Source organism: Coregonus lavaretus, assembly GCF_964263955.1.
Source record: "Coregonus lavaretus genome assembly, chromosome: 7".
NCBI classification, from domain to species: Eukaryota; Metazoa; Chordata; class Actinopteri; order Salmoniformes; family Salmonidae; genus Coregonus; species Coregonus lavaretus.
The window spans coordinates 44851730-44869280 of NC_139994.1; the positions used below are offsets into that span (position 1 = coordinate 44851730).

Sequence of the window (17551 nt, forward strand, 5' to 3'; positions counted from 1 at the left end):
TGAGTGTTGGAGTGTGCCCCTGCTGTCCGTCAATAAAACAAAGTGAAAACATTTGTGCCATCTGGTTTACTTAATATAAGGAATTTGAAATGGTTTATCCTTTTACTTTTGATACTTAAGGACTTCAGTAATTCCATTGACTTTTGATACTTAAGTATATTTAAAACGAAATACTTTTAGACTTTTACTCAAGTAGTATTTTACTGGGTGACTTTCACTTTTACTTTTACTCATTTTCTATTAAGGTATCTTTACTTTTACTCAAGTATGACAATTCCGTACTTTTTCCAACACGGACTACATGTTCATGTTTTTAAATGTATGTCAATTGTAAAGCATTTAGTCTGTAATGGCTTGTTCGTTATGTGTCAGACCCAAGTAAGACTAGCTGTCGCCATTGGCGTCGACTAATGGGGAACCTAATAAAATCAACAACAACAACAAAAATCACAGTGAGCTCCAGAACCATTTGCAGTGCATATGTTTCCGTCTAGCGTGGGGGGCAGTTATTATGTGCACACTGCACGTCACGTCACAGTTCCACAATGGTGAGCCCTGTGATGGAAGAACTTCCAAAGACTTCTGTGTTGGACCCCCTGAAGGGGCTCCTGCTCACTTATTTCATGCCAGAATCATGTTACGACGACTTTTTCCTCAATTTTAACTTTCTGGATGGTAAGTCAAGGTGTTACATAGTTGACTGACGTTTGATTGCAAGACCCAACTTAGCTAGCTAACGTTAGCTAGCTAGGGCTTCAACGTTGAATGGGTGCGCTAGCTAGCGAAGTAGCTTGCAAGACTTGCGTTTTTTCTCGATTTTTCACAATGTAACAATCTTCACAATCTTATCTTTTGCGTTTAAAGTTACTGGATATAAATAAATATATTGGACGGAATGTACGTAGGGATCTAACCCGCACTAAACGGGCTAGAAAGACAGAAGAGGAGCTAACGTTAGTAGCTAGTTGGAAGTTTTGTTGTGACAGCGTTCAGAGGCGGGGCTATCCACAGGGCATCACATGCCGCTGTTCCTCAATCTCTCGCAGTTCCTCAATAATTCTAGATGGGAGAAGAGTGACATATATATCTGTTCTCGCTGATAATACCCGTTCAATCATTGATTGTTTCTGTCTGCAGTGCCATGTCTAAAGATTGTGCTGAGCAAAGGTCTGGGCATTGGAATCATCCTGGGGTCTGTGATGGGTAAGACTAAGATTATCTTTCTCCTCAAGACTAAGATTATCTTTCTCCTCTCTCTCTCTCGTTCTCTCCATTTCAATTCAAAGGGCTGTATTGGCATGGGAAACATATGATTACATTGCCAAAGCAAGTGAAATAGATAATAACAAAAGTTAAATAGAAAATTAACAGTAAACATTACTCTCTCATTCTCTCTGTATGTCTGTCTCTCTCTCTGTCTCTGTCTCTGTGTGTGCAAAGCATAACTCCCTGCATCTCTCTAATATACAGGTAACTGCCCAAATAAAGGAAACACTTGAGTAAATGAGGGATACAAAGTACTGTACATGTGTGGTTTCTGAGTTAATTAAGCAATTTACATCCCATCATGCTTAGGGTCATGAATAACAATGGCCAGTTGCCCATTATTTTGGCTACCAGAAGAAGAGATGGCAGTGACTTTTAAAGAGGGGTCTCAAAGGAACATACTGGATTTAAAGTGTGTGTGTGTCTCAGTTATTGATTCTGGAGCAGTGCCTAAGACAGCGTTTTCCACCACAATCAACAAAACACAAAATTATGGAATTTCTCATGGAAGAATGGTGTCGCATCCATCCAATAGAGTTCCAAACACTTGTAGAATCTATGCCAAGGCGCATTGAAGCTGTTATGTTTCACTATATTGGATCACTCCAATATATTGGTATCACTGCGGTGGAGGGATACATCCGAGATGAGGAATTACAGATTAGGAATTATAGACTCCATGGCCACAACACATGTTCTTTTATTTTCTCAGCGGACGTCCGTATGGTTTGAGATACAAACTTTCTGAAGTTCGCTTGGTAAGTCACTGCTAAGTGTAATATCTTGCGTGGAAGTATACTCACTGGCTGTTTGCAGCTGGCCACATGGCCATCCCCTCCTCTTGAGTGTAAGAGTATCGTGGTGGGCTTTCCACTACGTTGAGACATTAACTTTGGAGTTCCTTAACGGAGTTACTCCATCATGTTTTTGCTGCTTGGATATTAAACCGGCTAGGTAATATTGCAGTTGGCGTAAAAAAAAAACAAATAAATCAAATCCATTACCTGGTTGCTGTTTTTTTGTCTGCCTGGTTTTCCCACACGGTCTTCCCCGGTTTTTGCAGAGTTACTAGGTAATTTATCCCTCACCGGGTTCCTATTCCTCCAAGCGGGTCACGACTTAAGGTCTCCCAGGGCGTCGGACCCCTGCTCCGTGGCCTTGTTGGCTTGGCTGAGCTTATGGCTTCCCTTTGTGACAGGTGTGATGGTGGCAGCCCCCCTGGGGATCCGCATACCTTGTGTGTGCACTACCTGGGTTTGAGCCACGCGGAGGACCACCTTGAACGGAGGACCCTGTTGGCCAGTGATAGGCTGTTCCTGGGGGACGATGCTGGCACTGTTCACCGCCGTGAGCGGGGCTACCAGGCTGACAGGCCATCAGAAGCCGGCAGCGGGGCAACAGCGGCTCGAGAGGCTATGAGGAGCCTACTCACTCGGGTAGCCACGGCACTGGACATCAAACTGGTGGACAGTGATGATTCCATCTGTCCCCATCTCTGCTGAGTTCTGCGAGGCCTTGCAGGAGAGCTGGGCCTCTGCCAGGGGGAGCTTCTGACTCACATTAGAGACTGGATCATGGAGTTATGTTGCGGGCGCGGAGTCACTCTGCCTCCGGGAGTACCCGACCATGGACACCATGATAGCTGCCATGGTCCTCCCGGACCGGGAGATTATAGGGCGGAACCACATATGGGTCCCTCTTCTCTCTTGGCTGCCTTACCAACGTGACTGTGCTGTTGCAGGCCTACCTGCCGACTCTGTTGCCCCGGCTGCTGGAGGGCACAGAGGAGCTCCTCCGGGAAGCAATGGAGGTGTCAGCAGGTAGGCCTGCACAGGTGGTTACCTCCGGTTATTCCGGTGCTGGCCCCCGTCCTTCAGGGGCCTTCGTGTCACCAAGGTGGCCGACCCCTTGAAGAACACCCTGCGCCTGGAGATCTCACTCACGAGACATCAGAACGGCTAGGTGGGTTCTACTCCACCTATTTTGTGGTCCCAAAAAAAGACTGAGGGTTTCTACCGATTCTGGACCTCCGCAACCTCAATGGGTACTTGAAGGTACTGAGGTTCCACATGCTGTCCCCAGCCCGCGTGTTGCAGGCCGTATCCAAGGACCAGTGGTTTGTGACACTGGACCTGAGGGATGCGTATGTTCCTGTTCACCCAGCTCATTGGCAGTACTTCCGATTCGCTTTCGAAGGGACGGCTTACGAATTCATGGTTCTTCCCTTCGGCCCCTCCTTGGCACCCCGCACTTTCACAAAGTGCATGGACGCTGTCCTGGCACCTCTCACGTCCCGAGGATTGTTGATCCTCAATTACCTGGATGATTGGCTGATTTGTGCCTCGCTATATCTGCCTGCCATATGGGGTGGATGGACAGGCCAGTGGGGCGCCATCCCTTGGTCCCCAGGTTTATGAAGGGGGTTCGTCGCATGCGTCCAGATAGGACCCGCTCAATGGCGAGCTGGGATCTGGATGTGGTCTTGGCAGCTTTTGCAAAGCCGCCTTTGGAACCGTTGGAGTCTGCCTCCCTGAAACCTCTCCATGAAGGGGGTTTTCTTGGTAACGATTACTTCCATGAAGAAGGTGGGTGAGCTCCATGCTTTTTCGGTAAGTTCTGAGTGCTACCAGATGGACCCCAGTGGGAGGAGTATATCTTTCCGCCCCAATGCTTCATTCCTCCCGACGGTTCTGTCAGACAGGCATGTGAACTTCCCTTTTATCCTGTCTGCTTTCGACCCCCCGGCATTGGCGGGGAGTCTGGGCCTCCCTCCAGCATGCTGTGTGGGCACTGGCTGCCTATGTGGAGCGGACACGGACAGTGAGAACAACAGACTAGCTTTTTGTCTGACTAGATTGTGGACACGATTACGACAGCATACCGCCTGGCTGGCAGGCCAGTGCTGGGATCTGTGTTGGCACATTCAACACGAGCTGTGGCAACGTCCTGGGCTCTACTGAGAGGAGTGCCCCTCGCTGATATCTGTGCTGTGGCCAGCTGGGCTTCCTCTTGCACCTTTGCTAGGTACTATTGGGTAAATGTGGCACCTCCCTCTGCGGTTGGTTCAGCGGTCCTGGGCGTCGCCTCCCCTTCCGGGGACTGTGCCGGGATCCCCCCCTTCCATATTGACGGCCCCTGCGTCTCGGTTCCGCGCTGGGACTTCGCCGCTGGCTGGCCAAGTCCCTCTAGCACCGACAAAATCTGGTACGGGTATACCAATATATTGGAGTGATCCAAAATAGTGAAACATAACGAAGGTTACGTATGTAACCACGGTTATGTGAGCTATATGGATCACTCCAATCCTCCACAGTGCTAGAGGCGCCTCAAAAATTATGTAGAGAACGTGTGTCGCGGCCATGTGGTCTATATATAGGGGCGGACCCCAGCCGTGATACAGGTGTACACGGGAGTAAATCTGTAAATCCTCGCCGCGGAGTGATACCAATATGTTGGAGTGATCCATATAGCTCACATAACCGTGGTTACATACGTAGCCTTCGTTCTGGTTGCTCATGGGGGCCCAATGCCCTATTAAGACACTATGTTGGTGTTTCCTTTATTTTGGCAGTTACCTGTAGATGGAAAGATATTTACAATAGAGTTCGATCCATCAAGCACACACATAGATTAATACATAACATAACCCATATCTCGCTCTCTCCTCTCTCTCTCTTTCCCCACAGTAAAGCTGCCCCAGATCCTGAAGCTGATGGGGGCTAAGAGTGCAGAGGGTCTAAGCTTCAACTCTGTCTTGCTGGAGCTGCTGGCTATCACCGGCACCATGGCCTATAGCATTGCTAACAGCTTTCCCTTCAGGTACTGTGGTAGAGTTGTACACACACACACAGACAGACAGAAACATGCACAGACAGTCACACACACAGACACACACACACACACACAAGTTAACATATTTAGTTTTTTCTCCTTTAGTGCCTGGGGTGAGGCCCTCTTCCTCATGTTACAGACAGTGGCCATCGGTTTCCTTATTATGCATTATGGAGGCAACACAGTCAAAGGTAAGACACACACACCTACCTGACGGTAAGACTTGACAGTCACTACTAATATTGCCTTTTGAGCTTACAATGTACGATGTTAAGTTAGCATACGGCTAGCTGCCCTCACAAGCAGTGGTTGATGTTCTATTTCTGTGTGTCTGCTCCCTCTAGGTGTGCTGTTTCTGGTGGTATACTTTGGTCTGGTAGCTCTGCTGCTCTCCCCTGTAACCCCAATGCCTGTGGTCATGGCGATGCAGGCATCCAACATGCCTGCTATCATCATTGGCAGGGTACGTGGAGCATTAATAGACTTTAGAACATGTATAACATAAATAACGTGTTATATTGTAATAAAAGCGTTATAACACTGTTCGAGCGCCACATTGGACAATAAATGTATTTAATATTTTCATGTTATCCTCTGGGATTTCATTGTACTTTTCAATAGTTAAACTGTTAAAATGTACCCCAAAATAAATCAATAATGAAGTCAATTTGTGTTCTAAATGCGTTATAATAGTTATCATTAGTTAACAAATAATGTTATCATTGTATTAATCTGTGATCATGTTTATTTCTCCCTGTGATTGCAGCTAATCCAGGTAGTGACTAACTATCATAACGGACACACAGGTCAGCTGTCTGCCATCACTGTGTTGATGCTGTTCGCTGGCTCCCTGGCTCGCATATTCACCTCAATACAGGTACATCTGTGTGTACTGTGAATGTACACTGAGTATACCAAACATTAGGAAAATATTCCTAATATTGAGTTTGCCCTCGTCGGGGCATGGACTCTACAAGGTGTCGAAAGTGGATGCTGGCCCATGTTGGCTCCAATGCTTCCCACAGTTGTGTCAAGTTGGCTGGGTGTCCTTTGGGTGGTGGAACATTCTTAATACACACGGGAAACTGTTGAGCGTGAACCCCATCAGCGTTGCATTTCTTGACACAAACCGGTGTGCCTGGCACCTACTACCATACCCTGTTCAAAGGCACTTAAATATTTTATCTTGCCCCTTGACCATCTGAATGGCACACATACACAATCCATGTCTGAATTGTCTCTAGCCTTAAAAATCATTCTTTAACCTGTCTCCTACCCTTCATCTACACTGATTGAAGTGGATTTAACAAGTGACATCAATAAGGGATCATAGCTTTCACCTGGTCAGTCTATGTCATGGAAAAAGCAGGTGTTTTTAATGTTTTGTATACTCAGTGTACATTTTACATGTACATTTTTGTCATTTAGAAGACACTCTTATCCTGAGTGACTTAGGCGGTGTGTGTGTGTGCAGCTGTGTGTGTATAAAATGTGTGTACTGTATGTGAGGGTGTGTATACATCCCAAATGGCACACTATTCCCTATATAGTATGGAATAAGAGCGTCTGCTAAATGACACCCTTTCTAAAGGGAAAAGGGTGCCATTTGAGACACAGCCTGTTTGTGATCCTGTCCTAATCCAACATGCCAATAATTTCTACTTTTCACTTCCTGGTTTCTCTCTACCAACAGGAAACGGGTGACTCCCTGATGGCCCTGACCTATGTCATATCCTCTTCTTGTAACGGTCTTATCGCTGCCCAGCTCCTCTACTACTGGAAGAGCAGCCCGGCACTGAAGAAGAAGACAGAGTAGATAGACGGGCGTACATGAAAATAGTTGCCTCTAAAATGGCACCCTATTTCTTTTGACTAGGACCCATAGGGCTCTGGTCAAAAGTGGTGCACTATATAGGGAATAGGGTGCAATTTGGGATGCAGGCAATGGTAGAGAGAATATATAGACGGGGTGCAGCTCAAATGGCACCCTATTCCATATGTAGTGCACTACTGACCAGGTCCATGGACTCTAATGGTACACTATGGGGAATTGGGTGTCATTTGAGATTTGCACAAATTCACATCGAGCAATGCATACACACTGCACTCCCCTACTGTAAGCTTAGCTCTGAACCAAATCAACATTCTATTCCCACCAAGCAAACCAAGGAGCTTTCTCTACTCTACCTGACTTCAATGACACTGTGACTACAGCCCAGTTAGAATAGCTCACAGAGAAACCTCTAGTTTTACCTCAGTGTATTTTAGCTCAGGGAAGGCTTGACTCTTATTACTCCATCCTGAACACTGATTCTACCAGACGCCACAGAAGTGCTGACACGGAGTAGGGTGAAGCTGCCGCTTGACGCTGATCTTGAGTCAGTTTAGCATTTTCCCCACTTATGGTTAAGGTTAGGATTGGGGGAGGGGAAGCTGATCCTATATCTGTACCTAGGGGAAACTTCACCCCGGAGCTTTCAAAACACGCACTACAGTCAGTTGTTTCGTCATACTCCTAAATCTTTATGCCTCCCTAACAATGCGCTACATTGTTCCAGTTATATTACACGGGTTGTCCTCGGATCATAATCTAGAATGAGAACACATTCTAGAACACAACCAGGAAGTTAACGATTCTAGCTATAATCAAGGGAGCAAGCAATAGAGAGGTTTACTGTGAAATTCTCTGTCAGTATGTTTGAGATAAATGTTTGACCTTTAAGTTGAAGCTTTGTGGCTTTAGTGCGATCTAAAGCAGCCTGGTCCCAGATCCTTTAATGCGTGTGCCAACGTCATTGCTGTACTTGGTAAACCATGTTTGGCGTGACAATGAGTTAGAAGGAGTTGGCATGATTGCACAAACAGACTGGCACTCAGATCAAAATAACTGTACTGAAACAAATGGTTATCAGTCCAAAATGCAGTTGCACCTTTGATGTTTTTCTGTCTGTTTCTTTGTACATATAGATGCTGAATGTGTTTAATTATGAATCACATCCTTTATTGAATTCAATGAATGAGTCCACAATACTAAATAATTCATTCCAATTTGATTCAGATTAAACCTGGGAGCAGATATTTGGGGGCATTATAGTGTTATGTTGAACTCCAATTTCTCTGTTTAGTTTTAGTTTATTTGTTGAGATTGAACTACTCATGTTAAGGTGCTGCTTGCACTTGTATGAATAGCATGTGAGTGCTACAGTTCTGAAGATGGTAAGAGTTAATTTTTTTATTTTATGTGAAAATTTAATAAAATATGTTTTGTTTTTGTTGGGACTGCTCGGGTGTCTAGTTGTCACTCTTATGTGTTCAGAACTCCGGTCCAAGAGAGCTTGTGGGTTGTGCAGGCTTTCATTCCAACCCTGCAGTAACACCCGTGATTTAGCAAGTCATACGATATAATGAAATAAAACTAAACTCAATTATTTTAATGAGGTTTGTTGTTTAAGGAAGTGCTGGAACAAAAGCCTGCGTACCTGCTGTTCCAAAGTGATTGGGTGTGATTCATTTTCACGCCACTAGATAGAGACAAATGTTCACCCTCTATTTTGTACACTCACTACTTGTTCTCCAAAGTACAGGTGTAAACAAAAATATAAACTGAACAATTTCAGAGATTTTACTGAGTTACAGTTCATATAAGGAAATCAGTCAATTGAAATAGATGAATTATGCCCTAATCTATAGATTTCATATGACTGGGAATACAGATATGCATCTGTTGGTCACATATACCTTTTTTTTTTTTAAGAGTATGGGTGTGGATCAGAAAACCAGTCAGTATCTGGTGTGACCACCATTTGCTTCATACAGAGCGACACATCTCCTTTGCATAGAGTTGATCAGGCTGTTGATTTTGGCCTGTGTAATGTTGTCCCACTCTTCAATGGCTGTGCGAAGTAGCTGGATATCGGTGGGAACATGCTGTCGTATACGTCGATCCAGAGCATCCCAAACATGCTCAATGGGTGATGTCTGGTGAGTATGCAGGCCATGGATGAACTGGGACATTTTCAGCTTCCAGGAATTGTGTACAACTCCTTGCGACATGGGGCCGTGCATTATCATGCTGAAACATGAGGTGATGGCGGCAGATGAATGGCGTGACAATTGGCCTCAGGATCTCGTCATGGTATCTGCATTCAAATTGCCATCGATAAAATGTAATTGTGTTCGGTGTCCATAGCTTATGCCTGCCCATCCATAACCCCACCGCCACCATGGGGCACTCTGTTCACAACGTTGACATCAGCAAACCGCTCGCCCACAGGACGCCATACACGCTGTCTGCCATCTGCCCGGTACAGTTGAAACCGGGATTCATCCGTGAAGAGCACACTTCTCCAGAATGCCAGTGGCCATTGAAGGTGAGCGTTTACCCACTGACGTCGGTTACGACGCCGAACTGCAGTCACGTCAAAACCCTGGTGAGGACGACGAGCACACAGCTGAGCTTCCCTGAGACGATTTCTGACAGTTTGTGCAGAAATTCTTTGGTTGTGCAAACCCATAGTTTCATCAGCTGTCCGGGTGGCTCGTCTCAGACGATCCCGCAGGTGAAGAAGCTGGATGAGGAGGTCCTGGGCTGGCCTGGTTACACGTGGTCTGCAGTTGTGAGGCCGTTTGGAAGTACTGCCAAATTCTCTAAAACGACATTGATAGTGAAATGAACATTCAATTATCTGGCAACAGCTCTGGTGAACATTCCTGCAGTCGGCATGCCAATTGCACGCTCCCTAAAAACTTGAGACATCTGTGGCATTGTGTTGTGTGACAAAACTGTACATTTTAGAGTGGCCTTTTATTGTCCCCAACACAAGGTGCACTTGTGTAATCAAATCCATTTTTATTTGTCACATGCGCTGAATACAACAGGTGTAGACCTTACAGTGAAATGCTTACTTACAAGCCTTTAACCAACAATGCAGTTTTAAGAAAAATAAGTGTTAAGTAAAAATTAGATAACTAAAAAAACAAAACAATTAAAGAGCAGCAGTAAAATAACAGTAACGAGGCTATATACAGGGGGTACCGGTACAGAGTCAATGTGTGGGGGCACAGGTTAGTAGATGTAATTGAGGTAACATGTACATGTAGGTAGAGTTAAAGTGACTATGCATAGCTAATAAACAGAGAGTAGCAGCAGCTTAAAAGAGGGGGTGGGGGGGACAATGCAAATAGTCCAGGTACCCATTTGATTAGCTGTTCAGGAGTCTTATGGCTTGGGGCTAGAAGCTGTTAAGAAGCCTTTTGGACCTAGACTTGGCGCTCCGGTACCGCTTGCCATGCGGTAGCAGAGAGAACAGTCTATGACTAGGGTGGCTTTTTAGCTGGTCAGGAGTCTTATGGCTTGGGGCTAGAAGCTGTTAAGAAGCCTTTTGGACCTAGACTTGGCGCTCCGGTACCACTTGCCATGCGGTAGCAGAGAGAACAGTCTATGACTAGGGTGGCTTTTTAGGGCCTTCCTCTGACACCGCCTGGTATAGAGGTCCTGGATGGCAGGAAGCTTGGCCCCAGTGATGTACTGGGCCGTACACACTACCCTTTGTAGTGCCTTGCGGTTGGAGGCAGAGCATCATGCTGTTTAATCAGCTTGTTGATATGCCACACCTGTCAGATGGATGGATTATCTTGGCAAAGGAGAAAAGCTCACTAACAGGGATGTAAACAAATTTGTACACAACATTTTTGCGAAATAAGCTTTTTGTGGGTATGGAAAGTTTCTGGGATCTTTTATTTCAGCTCATGAAACATGGGACCAACAACTTTACATGTTGCTTTTATATTGTTGTTGAGTATAGATTAATTTGTCTCTGCTTATACTCTCTTATAATTTTTCCCACAAACTTGATAATTATTTTCCACCTCTTTTGTGATGTCATTAATTTATTTCTATTTTTCTGCATGTCCTCTTTACCATAGCATTATTTTTCACTACGTCTGTCCATCAATCGCCTTCTTTTATGCCTCCCTCATTGAATAGACCATTCTCTCCTTTCCTCTCTCCCTTTCTCCAGTCCCGTGTGTCGTTCCATCGGCCCCCCGCCTCTCTGTCCTCAATCACACTGACATCATCAACACCCCCCGCAACCGAAAAGTCCCACATCTTAAGAAACGACTCAAAACACAATGTTTTGTGAACAACAGACTCCAAAAGTTAATTCAACTTGATAGAGGGGTTGTGCTGAAGATATCTGTAAAATACACTTGTTTATTTCTACCTTAAGCCACAACAGTTGTGACCACCTTTCTCTCCTCTCGCTCTCGCTCTCTCTCTCTCTCTCTCTCTCTCGCTCTCTCTCTCGCTCTCTCTCTCTCTCTCTCTCTCTCTCTCTCTCTCTCTCTCTCTCTCTCTCTCTCTCTGTCTCTGTCTCTCTCTCTCTCTTCCTCTCTCTCTCGGTCTCTCTCTCTCTGTCTCTCTCTCTCTGTCTCTCTCTCTCTCTCTGTCTCTCTGTCTCTCTCTCTCTCTCTCTCTCTATCTCTCTCTGTCTCTCTCTCTCTCTCTGTCTCTCGCTCTGCAAAGTACGTCTTTCTCTCTTCATCCCTTTTCTCTCATCAGTTTCCCTCATGCTTTGTTTATCACTCACCAACTTTTGTCCTTTGGTTCTATGACGGGAATGAAAGAGAGAGAGGAGCCAAACCACATGAGAGGAAAGAGAGGGAGTAAAAGGAGTAAGTAGAGAAATGAATGTCTTGGAAAGAGAGAAAGAGAAACGCTGGTTGTAGCAGGCCAAAGAGTAGGAGAAGCAGGAGGGAGATCGACAGAGGCAGGCAGTTAAGAACAAATTATTTTTTCATTGGGTGAGAGGGCCCCGGCAGGCATATCTGATGTTGATTGTGCAGCGATGGCAAGCTCCAACTTTGTTAGGCCGTATCACCTGTGAGATAGATGCATCTTGGGAGGTCTGACTGAGCTTTAGAAGAGGCCAGTTTTGTTCCACTGCGCTTGAGACTTTCGTTTCACAGCGCTCAGTACACACACATACACATATACATACACACACACACACACACACACATACACACTAGCATCACCTCCTTTAATCTCTGTAATGCGTGGGCCAGTCTTTATCTACCTGCTGATCGCTAGGCCTGCATTTCCCATCTCCCCCTATCTGGCCATCTGTGAAACATCCCAGCTCTGGCAGAACCTGACGCAAAACGCCATTGCCCCACCTCAGCGGGGGTGTTTTGGTGAATGCCTCAGCTGGCTGATAAGGGTAAAGCCCTTTCATCTCCCCAATGGTTTAGTCTGTTTAGTAACAGGATTAAGATCAAGTGTAGCAAACTTTTCCTCTCCCTTGTTCATCCTCTAATCACAAAAATTGATGTTTGCACCAGATGTGTTTCAGTACGAACACACACACACACACACACACACACACACACACACATGCAAACAAAAACACATACGCATACACTAAAACTAAAAAGGCTTGTCTCCCAATAACCATCCCCCCCTCGCTCTCTCTCTTTCTCTCTCTCTCAGACCTGTTGAACTCTCCCACCCCTCTCTCTCTCTCCCACTCCTCTCTCTCTCCCCCCTCGCTCTCCCTCTCTCTCTCAGACCTACCTCAGGGTGTGTCTCTACTAGCTCATTAGGGTTACCTGTCACTCACTCAGAGGTTGGCAAACACACTCACTCAGAGGTTGGCAAACATTTCCTCTATTAGCAGTATTATACCCCTGTCTAATGTCTCCCATCTGCCATTGTCTAATGTCTCCCATCTGTAGCTCAATTGGTAGAGCATGGCGCTTGTAACACCAGGGTATTGGGTTCAATCCCCGGGACCACCCATACGTAAAAATGTATGCACACATGACTGTAAGTCGCTTTGGATAAAAGCGTCTGCTAAATGGCATATTATTTATTATTATATAGCTACATGCCACAGCTATGTGTGACAGATCTACCCTACCTGGTAAACCTCCAGTCCTGACAAAGACAGCAACACTTTCTATGACAGTCTGTGAGTGTACATACCACCCATTTCGACATATTCATACAGTATCTACATCTTAATGTTACTGTTCTGTGAAACAAACAAAAATTGTGGGTGAGATATCACCATCCCCATTCCTGTTGGCTGTGAGTGCGAATTGTGAAGTATTTTGAAGCTTTGGAGATGCGGAGATGATGCTGTGATGTTTCATTGCAGACTGGAGCCAGACTGACAGACAGTCTTGCCTTATCGTTCGTGAGTTCCTTGAATTAGCTATGGTGCTGCAAACAGAGCAGCACTAACTAGTACTATGCTAGGTAGGCAGGTAGGCCTCATTCACACACACACACACACACACACACACACACACACTATCAGCAGAGATCTGGCTTCTTTGACAGCAACTGTTGAGAGATGTGGGAGGGAGCAAACCCACACACACACACCTCCCTACCGCAGAAAGAGGAAGAAAACCGTCACTGTTTTTCCATAAACTGTTGGACTTTCCTGGTTCACTCAGACCTGCAGTAATGGAAAAATACCCAATTATCATACTTTAGTAAAAGTAAAGATACCTTAAAAGAAAATGACTTAAGTAAAAATGAAAGTCACCCAGTAAAATACTACTTGAGTAAAAGTCAAAAAGTATTTGGTTTACGGAAAGCCAGGGGCACTCTCCAAAACTCAGATATAATTTACAAATGGAGCATTCGTGTTTCGTGAGTCCGCCAGATCAGAGGCAGTAGGGATGACCAGGAATGTTGTGAATTTGACAATTTTCCTGTCCTGCTAAGCATTTAAAATCTAATGAGTACTTTTGGGTGTCAGGGAAAATGTAAAAAGTACATTATTTTCTTTAGGATTGTAGTGAAGTAAAAGTTTAAGTTGTCAAAAATATAAATAGTAAAGTACAGATTCCTAAAAAAACGACTTAAGCAGTACTTTAAAGTATTTTTTACTTAAGTACTTTAGACAATTGCAGACCTGTGGTGCGTGTGTGTGTGTTTGTGTCAATCAGACCTGTATTTCACTTTCACAACCACTGATGACTGATGACTTACATGGCCTTTGGACCTATTAAGTAATGTTAGGTGTGTAACCATCGAAATATGTGAAGACACCTGTTGGATAGCACATCATTCAGTCAGCCCTCATAGCTCCAAAAACTCCACTTCTAATTATAGACCTAACAGGGCAGACAAGTAGAGGAAAGTGGGGTAAGTTGAGCCAAAGGGCTAATTGAGCCACCACTTGTTTCTAGAAAACCATAAACAAAATATATCATGTGATCAAATATTTAGGAAGAGGTCATCATTTCATGGAGTCTGTGAAGGAAGAAACCACATGGAAAAAGTGGTAAGCGAGTTAGGTCCCAAAAAATGGATTTTCACAAAGTCAAATGAATGTATTGTGTTATAGGTTTCATGATGATTGTATCTAAACAAAAGTAGAACGTTTTAAGATTGTTTTGAACATCAGTTGGGGTCTCTATAAGCTACAATATGAGGTCCTAAACCTAGCATGAAAGTGCATCCTTGTAGCTGTGTGGGTTAATACTGTATCATCAAACTGTTTACCTTAAGGTAAGTTCAGCCAATGGCCACCATACCCCATACAAATGAGGATTACATTTAGTCAATTTTATGCATAATATGAATAGTATTTTTGAAATGTGTCATGCTTATGAACTCAAGATAGTGCCTTTTTATTGTTACAGAGCAGACATCATCATGTCCCGTGTATACAAAAGTAAAACAAGCAAGGGTCTAGCCCCCCTTGAAGTTCTTGAGAGAGCAGACAAGGAAGTGAGAGAAGGGAAGAAGTCCATTCGAGCAGCAGCAAGGGATGAAAAAATAGACTGAATGACACTGAAGAGGTACATTAATAAAAAAATAAAAACACATGTACCTGTGCGAAAGAGAGGCTGTGATAGATGGTGGAACAAGCTCCCCCATGACGCCAGGACAGCGGAGTCACTAACCACCTTCCGGAGACACTTGAAACCCTACCTCTTTAAGGAATACCTGGAATAGTATAAAGTAATCCTTCTACCCCCCCCCCCCCCCCCCCCCCTCCCCCACATAAAAAAAACATCATAAGTTGAATGCACTCTGGATAAGAGCGTCTGCTAAATGTTGTAAATGTATATGTAAATAGAGTAGCAGAGGGACACAACCCACTGGGCACAGATGTAAATTCAACGTCTTTTCCACGTAGGTTCAATGTAATTTCATTGAAATGACTTTGAAACAACCTTGACAGTGTGTGCCCAGTGGGAAGGTCTTATCTGTTGACATGGAGTCTGAGCGTGCTAAATATATCAAGATTCTCGCAGACCAGTTTCATGGGCTAAGTAGCCTCAAATGCAGAGGGAGAACCTACGAATTGGCACATCGAAACAACATTCCTGTCTCAGACAACTGGTTAAGAAATGGAAGGGTAAGTGATATTGAACAGAGATATCTATATCTGAATGTAGGCATACATTTAAGATATACAATATACCACAACATTCAACTTTGACTTACCAGCACCATCACTCACTGTCACAGGACACCATCACCCACTTACCCCACAAGGTAAAACTTACCCCCATCACCCACTTACCCCACAAGGTTAAACTTACCCTGTCCCTATGCTCAAATTACCCCAAAACCAAGAGACTATGTTTTCTAAACTGTTATGTTTACATGATTATTTCCAGGGATACACAACATCCTGAAATACAGTAGATGTAAATATCTTTGGTAGAAAGAATACTGTATTTCCCTTGATGTAGTGATGCTGAATGTAAAACATGGCTCAACATACCCCACTCTCCCCTACCCATAGAACTTATGCTGTTGTCAGTCATAACACTGAATCTTACCGCCATCCATAATCAGGCTTCCCCGGTAGCCTCCTCTCCCCCCCCCCCCTCCCCTCCTGAGCAACCCTGTTATTACCCGGTTTTTGTTTTGTTTTAACGCTGCATTGTTGGAAAAGGACCCGTAAGTAAGCATGTCCCTGTTAGTGTACACCTATTGTCTATGAAGCATGTGACAAAGAACATTTGATTTGATTTGACTTGATTTATTTGCGTGACTCGGGGTGCTCAGCTGCGAGCTTGTGAAAATGCGGCGGATCCGGCGTTCAGTGACATTGCAGCCAACTGTGTGTGAGTGCGTGTGTCATGGCACAGTGTGTGTCGGCGCTGCGCCAGAAACGGACACCCACTCGCTCACCTGTGAGCAAACAACGCGACAAGCAGGTCTTTCAACGACCTGTGCAGAACGGAGTGGTTGGTTGGTAGTCAGTCACAGACAGTCATTGATGGGGTGTGGGCTTATAGGTTTTGGGGCCTGTGTTTCTTTAGTTAACCTCCCCATGACCAGTGATAGGCCCCTAGGCCCCTTACCTACCGCAGTTGTTAGGCCCCCTATCTATTAAAAGCGTATTTAAAATGTGCACATTTTATGTTCTTAAAGGGGCAATCAGCAGTTGCTACATCCATTTTTGTAATATGTACCCATTGATTCTTGAACAATATAACTTCTAAATGCCTCATGAGCTTGGTTCAACTGCCATACCCCATCAGAACCCAAAATATAAGCTCCAATGTTTGTAAACAAAGTAAATGTAGGCTACGTAGGCTATGTAAATAAACATAGCCTCAAAACATGATTAAAACTATCATTTTTATATAATGGATGATCAGTCCTTACATCCATAGCTCTGTCTATGAATTTGAGAGTGGTTACATTTCCCCAGCCCCATCCCTTAGCTTTTTACTGAAACCGGGGCGGGGAAACGCATTCTTATTGTTTATACTGCTGATTGCCACTTTAATATGTGTGTGGGGTTGTGTTTTGTTGGGATACTATTGCCCAATTTATAGCCACTTTTATTGTCCAAGCAAGCTTGTGCGTAAACCTCAAATAGCTGTTTGGATAAATTATTGGACATATACAAAGACGCACATAAGACATGAGAAGTTGTGCAATTGCAATTGACTGTGTTAAATTGTATTTATAGCTTGCCTATAGCCCCACGTAGGCTATGTGTGCGCACTGTGCGGGCGGGGTTGCAGAAAAGGAGCGTGAGGAAGGTGTTTGCTCTGCCCTGCTCTGCGTGCAAGAGAGGAGTGGTTCGTAGGCTTCAAGGAATGCAGGTAAATAATATGCACGAGGAGCTTCCATGAAATCTTTTGATGTGGTGAGTTTTCCTGCAGCAGTGTTGACTAAATGGAAATAGGGTTCCTCTTTTTGTGTTTAGATAATCCTCAATCTCCACCTTTGAGTGCTCTCTCTTTGATAAAATAAGAGACTCAATTAGGCCAGTTGGTGCACATTAATTAATTAAAAGCAGGAATGGTTACATCCCACTGGGAAGAAATTGGTTGAATCATCTTTGTTTCAAAGTAATTTGTCAATCTAGTGTGACATGGAAAATACATTGGATTTTAAAAAAGCAATCAGGAGGAGACTGTTGTTTTGATGGTGACATTTCAACGACAGGATTATGTCATC

At 44.5% G+C, this 17551-nt stretch overlaps 1 protein-coding gene across 1 annotated transcript; it reads left to right on the top strand.

Annotated features, from left to right (window-relative positions):
• Positions 1-525: 525 nt before the first annotated feature.
• LOC311131669 (mannose-P-dolichol utilization defect 1 protein-like) lies at positions 526-8376 on the top strand. The gene is made up of 7 exons (XM_084164782.1): positions 526-675; positions 1138-1203; positions 4953-5085; positions 5203-5288; positions 5442-5560; positions 5864-5974; positions 6791-8376. Exons 1-7 carry the CDS (start codon positions 546-548, stop codon positions 6911-6913), a joined length of 768 nt encoding a protein of 255 aa, XP_084020908.1. The 5' UTR covers positions 526-545; the 3' UTR covers positions 6914-8376.
• Positions 8377-17551: the final 9175 nt, after the last annotated feature.